This window comes from Peromyscus californicus, unplaced genomic scaffold (assembly GCF_007827085.1).
Source record: "Peromyscus californicus insignis strain IS unplaced genomic scaffold, ASM782708v3 Scaffold_17__1_contigs__length_78620276, whole genome shotgun sequence".
Lineage (NCBI taxonomy): Eukaryota > Metazoa > Chordata > Mammalia > Rodentia > Cricetidae > Peromyscus > Peromyscus californicus.
In genome coordinates this window covers 56,317,108-56,323,107 of record NW_026294469.1, presented here as the reverse complement: position 1 = coordinate 56,323,107, position 6,000 = coordinate 56,317,108, and the positions used below count along the sequence as shown (strand labels likewise).

Here is a 6,000-nt window from a genome sequence, read left to right as displayed (position 1 = left end):
GTATATGCACCAAGTGTGTGCCTGGTGCGTGTGGAGACCAGAAGAAGGCATTAGATCTCCTGGGACTGGAATTACAGATGGCTGTGAGCAGCCACGTGGGTGCTGGGAATCAAACACCAGTCTTCTGAAAGAGTAGTCAGTGTTTTGAGCTAATGAGTCATCTCTCCAACCTAAATTAAAAAATAAATAAATAAAAGCTGGGGCTATAGTTAAGTAACAGAGTGCTTGCCAAGCACATGCAAGGCCCTGAGTCTAATCTGCAGTATCTAAAAAGAAAAAAAAAAGGAAATAAGAAAGAAACAAAGGATTAAAGGGAAGAGGGAGGGAGAGAGTTCCTGAAGGCAGCAAAAGACTAACGGTCCTGGGGATACAGATCAGTGGTTGAATGCTTGCCTACCAAGGACGAGTGCCTAGGTTCATGCTGGAATACTGGGAAAGGCAAGCCAACAAATAAAAGCAACCCAGAAAGTCTGTATTAACACATTTGCCACCAGGACCGAAGTTCTCAGATCTTTTCTGGACTATTCTTGAGTTTGTTTCTGGACTCTATTCTGCACCCCTCCCCTTTTAAGACAAGGTCTCACTGTTTCTCCTCAGGCTGGCCTTGAGCATCCTACAAGTCTAGCAAGGCCCATTTCACCTTACCAGGTTTAACAGCACTTTCTGTCCTATATTGTAATCTTTTCAGGTAACTCTATCCCACAGAAATTCTTTGAAGGGTGTGGTGGCAGATGCCTGGAAATTCTAGCATTTAGGAGGTAGAAGCGGCAAGATCCCAGGTTGAAAGTTGGGCTGGTTTTTGAGACCATTTCAAAACAAACCAACCAAACCCCCGCCCCCAAACAAAACCCAAACAACCCAAACTCCAAACATCCAAACCCAAAGAATGTTCTTTGATGACACAAACGTTCTACTTGTGCTTTCGACCACAAGGCAGCCACTAGCCATGTGAGGCTACCGAGCAAAAGCGGCTAGACACTGAGAAATGGATTCAGAGGTTTTGTTCTTTGCCCCCAGTGTTGGGGGATGAACACAGGGCTTCACCGAATTTCTAATTCCAGAGCTGAGTTAATAGTAGAAAAAAATTTAAAATTTAATATTGGACGGCACATTTCATGTTTCTTTACCCCTTCACAGTTCTTCACTTGATCTTGGCTAAAAGGCCGAGAAGCATCTTCCACATCTCTTAAGATTGTCAGATGGTAAGATTTTTAAGCACATGAGTTCACCAACATTGAGTTATCTTAAATCTGAGGCAAAACGATTTCCGGAGCCAGGCACTTGTTTCGTAGAAGGGGACTTACATGTACTTTGAACAGACAACACTAACTTTGGAGCTGTGAGTCTTATTCTAAACAAGACACTCTCCCAAATGCCTTCACTTTTCCTATAAAGCTTTGTTTGTCACAAAACTTGTTGGGACCGACTATGTTCTAAAGTTGAACAAAGGCCATTAGACCAACCTAAATGCTATTTAAATAGAATTCATATCCTGCATTTTAAAAAACTTGAAGACTAAGGAGAAAAGGAGAACCGGGGCGGCGAGGAAGGCGAGGCTGGCTGGTGACTTTCCAGGGACTTTCTCACCTCCTGGGCCAGACAAGGTCCCATGTAGCTCCAGGGTGGTGCCCGGCCCCGCCCCTCCCACCTGGGCACTCTCCGGACCACGCCCCCTCGCGCCCGCCCCGCCCCGCCCCCGAGACGTCCGACCCACGCGGCGCCGAGGCGGCGCGCTGACGTCCGACGCTCCAGGTACTTTCCCCAAGGCCCGCTCGGCTCGACGTGGGGGCGGGGCGGGGCGCGGAGCGCGCATGCGCCACAGCGCCAGCGCTCTCCCCGGATAGAGCGGGGCCCGAGCCTCTCCGCTGTGGTGGTTCCGCTCCCGCTCGCGCTCTCCCGCCGCCATGTCGGCCACCATCGAGCGGGAGTTCGAGGAACTGGACGCTCAGTGTCGCTGGCAGCCGTTATACTTGGTGAGTCCTCAGGCCCGCGCGGCGTCTGGGTTCGTCCGCGGACCCGAGCTCGCGCCTGCCGGCTCCGCGTCGCCTCCCCCGCCTCCCGTTCGGGCGGAAGTGGCGAGCGCGGGCCGCGTCAGGGGCGCGCCTGCGCGGAAAGCCCTCGCCCCTTTTGCGAGGGCTTTAGACGGGGAGCATCGAGGTGGCTGCAGGCTGTTGGTTCCGAAGGCGGCGCCACAGCGGCGCCTGCTGGCTGCGTGGCCCGGCCCCGGCGTGTGGTGCGCTGGGTAGCGGTTCGAGGGACGTCGGGAGCGGGCTGAGAAAGCCTCCGGCTTCCTCCCCGACAGCGTTCTTGACGCCCGGTGTTCGGTGGCGGAGCGCACTTGGTAGCCCAGGCAGCGAAAAGGGCGACAGAGCCCTCGGGCCGGGGCCAGCGAAAGCGAAGCGGGGTGCCGGTGACTTGCCGTATCCCGGGGGCCTGTGGAGATGAGCAGAGCTGGAGCTGAAGCGGCGGCGAGAGCTCCCGAGGGATCGGGGATCGCCAGTCTTTTCATGGGCTGCTTTCTCCGGGAGAGTGGGGTCATTTCTCTGCTAGAGCTTCCCGGAACAACCAGAAGCTTTGGTTGTCTTATCAGTGGTCAAAGTAGCGTCCTCTTTAAAATTTCCTTTGCTTAGGCATACTTTATAAACGTGTGTACAGTGCACCACAGATCTTTATGTGAGTTTTGCTTTGGAGCGCGTTTCCCAAGTGAGTGCACCGATGGTTGTAGCACTCATTTTTTCAGCCCCAGAGAGGCCACATGTCCATAGGTTGCCGCTGATTTCTGTCATCAGAATAGCCTTACCTACCTATTCAGCTCATGCTAAAGTGTTCTGTACTACGAACGTTTGTGATTTTTACAGCTAGTGGGTTACCTTTTATTCCAGGCAAAACTTTCTCCCCTTACAAATGATTCATTGCTAATCATTAACATATTGCTCCCAAGATTGAATTTAGCGATTGGTGAGTTATTAAATGTGTCTCCTTATGTTTTGGCTCATTCTAACAGTACAAAAAGAAGCTAGAAAGCTTGTTTTACCTCTGGATGATTCTGTTCTCCCCCCCCCCCATTACATTTAATTAGATGACAGTAAAATTTTCTTTGGTTTTTTTTTTTTTTTTTTTTTTTTTAAGTACTTATTTCTTCCCTCATCCCTTTTGAGACAAGGTCTGGGTCTGTAACTCTTGCTGGCCTGGAACTAGCTTTGTAGACCAGTCTGACCTTGAGCTCACAAATCCTGTCTTTGCTTCCTGAGTGCTGGGATTAAAGGTGTGTGCCACCACATCTGGCTAGAACATATTTTCTTAAACACTGTAGCAACCAATATATTAAACACCCTGATTTGCCAGGTTCAGCATACGTTAGAATAAATCACTAGTTTTTATCATCATCATCATCATCATCACATGGGGAGGGGGGCAGGCATGTCCCTTGGTGTTTGTGTGGAGATCAGAGGACAACTTTCAGAATTTGGTGGTCCTGTACCATGTGGGTCCTGGAGATAGAACTTGGGTATCAGACTTGGCAGCAAATTCCTTTTACCCACTGATCCATCTTTCCAGCCCAGGCACTAGTTTCTCAAGAATGTTAATAAGGACTCTTCCAATGATATAATCTGTGTTATGCTATATTTTGTTTTGTGACAGGGTCTCAGTGTAGCCCAGGCTAGCCTTGAACTCCTGATATTTGGACTTCTGTCAAAGTCCTGGGATGAATGAAATTGTAGAAAATCTTATATGCAAATTCTAGTTCATTTTTATCTGTGTGTGTGTGTGTGTGTGTGTGTGTGTGTGTGTGTGTGTGTGTGTGTGTACCTCCAGGTCTCTTTTCTGTGCTTAGAATGGTTTTGGCAGAGACTGCTGCCTCAAAAGTGCAAATGATATAAGAAGTACAGACTTAAGAAGGAAAAGATTGCCCAGCAGTACATGCCTTCAATCCTGAAATTCAAGAGAGGCAAAGGCAGGAGGTCTCTGAGGTGGTTTTGTTTGTTTCTTTTTGAGATTTCCTATGTAGCCTTGGCTGGTGTTGAACTGAGACCATCCTGCCTCTGCTTCCTGGGTGCTAGGACTTTTTTTGTTTGTTTGTTTTTTGAGACAGGGTTTCTCTGTGTAGTTTAGGAGCCTGTCCTAGAACTCACTCTGTAGACCAGGTTGGCCTCGAACTCACAGAGATCCGTCTGCCTCTGCCTCCCAAGTGCTGGGACCAAAGGCGTGCTGTGCCGCCGCTGCCGCCGCTGCCACCACCACCACCACCCGTCTCTTCCAGAGGGGCTTGATTGATTCCTAGCACCCATAAGCAGCTCACAACTATCTCTAGCCCCTGTTCCTGGGGATCTGAAGACCTCTTCAGACCTCCAAGGACACCAGGTATGTACATGGTGCACATGCAGGCAAAATAACTACACACATAAAATTAGGGGTGTGTGTGTGTGTGTAAAAACAGTTTTTAAAGGGCTATTACTACAAGTTAATTTAGCCTAACATTTATTTTTTGAGACAAGGTCTTGCTTAGTATCACAAACTGGTTTGAAATTTACTATGTAGCCCTACTAGGTTTGGATTTGTGGCAGTCCTTCTACCTCAATCTCCTAACTGCTAGGATTACAGGTATGAGCCACCATACTTGGCTTAATTGGGTATACACATGTATAACATTAATGTCCTTGAGAAGTCAATGAAAGTTGTAATCCCTCTTAACAGCAAAAAAAAAAAAAAAAAAAAAAAAGCACTTATTGCTGGGTGTGGTGGTTCAGCCTGTAACCTAACAGTTAGGAGGCTGAAAAAAGCACGGGGATTGTTGTGAGTTTAAGACTAGCCTGTAGCTGGGCATTGGTGGCCCATACCTTTAATCCCAGCAGAGGCAGGCAGATCTCCTGGGTTTGAGGCCAGCCTGGTCTACAGAGTGAGTTCCAAGCCATTCAGGACGATGGAGTAGGATCTTGTGTACAAAAAAGATTCTAAATAAGTAAATGCCAGTCACAGTGGCACATTCTTTAATCCTAGCACTTGGGAAGTGGAGCCAGAAAAAACCTGGAGTTCCAGGCCAGCCTGCCTAGGGTAATTGAGACTCTGTCAGAAAAAAAATCTTGCTGTCAAGGTGGCTCTGTGCGTTAACTCATCTATTGCCAAGCCTGAAGACGACTTGAGTTCAGTCCTCTGATCCACATGGAAGGAGAGAGTCACCTTTTTTCACAAATTGTCCTCTGACCTCCATTCAAGTGCCTTTTTAAGTGCACCCACAATAATAACAAAGTTAAAAATATAATTTAAAAAATTGGAAGGTAGGGGAGATGACTCATTTGGTAAAATGTTTGCCATGGAAGGATGAGCACCAGTGTTTAGATCGCCGCCATTCACATTAAAAAAGCCAGGTGTACATCTCTAATCTTAGTGCTGGGGAAATAGAGACAGGCAGATCTCTGGGCTCTCTTGTGAGCCAGCCTTGCTGAATCGGTGAGCTCCAGCATCCTTGAGAGACCCAGTCTCAAAAAATAAGGTTTGGGGGCTGGAGAGATAGCTCTGGTTAGGAGGACCCTAGTTCGGTTCCCAGCATCTACATCAGGTGGCTCAGAACTGCATGTAACTCAAGTTCCAGGAGATCTGGCATCTCATGGCCTTTATAGGGAGTGCAATCTTGTGTACAAACACATATACACACACAATTAAAAATAAAGATAAAATCTTTAAAAAAAACAAAAAAACAAAAAAACAAGTGTAGCCCTGGCAATGGCAAGATGATTCAGAGCCTGTGTTTCCTGCCAAGCTTGACAATCTTAAGTTTGATCCTTGGTGTCCACGTGATGGAAGAAGATAACTGACTCCTACAACTGGTTCCCTGATCTCCACATGCGTGTATGGCCCATAAATAAATGTCAGAAAATAAATACAGGGAAAAATGCATCTACTTGTTTCACTGAAAATTTCATACTCCATTGTAAGGAATTCAGAAAACTCGCCCTTAGACTAGTACCCAAGATCTTTAAGCAGAACAGTAGTTTATGCTGG

The 6,000-nt window shown here is 47.5% G+C and overlaps 1 protein-coding gene across 3 annotated transcripts in view; it reads left to right on the top strand.

The window, feature by feature from the left end:
* The first annotated feature begins 1,659 nt into the window (after positions 1-1,659).
* Ptpn2 (protein tyrosine phosphatase non-receptor type 2) overlaps positions 1,660-6,000 on the top strand; it is a 66,341-nt gene continuing 62,000 nt past the window's right edge. Inside the window, exon 1 of one of the 3 annotated variants that reach the window (XM_052742395.1) lies at positions 1,660-1,973. In XM_052742395.1, coding sequence (XP_052598355.1) covers positions 1,905-1,973 — 69 coding nt within the window. In that variant the 5' untranslated portion in view covers positions 1,660-1,904. The remainder of the gene's footprint in view (positions 1,974-6,000) is intronic. The other 2 variants (XM_052742393.1, XM_052742394.1) reach the window with 2 other exon arrangements.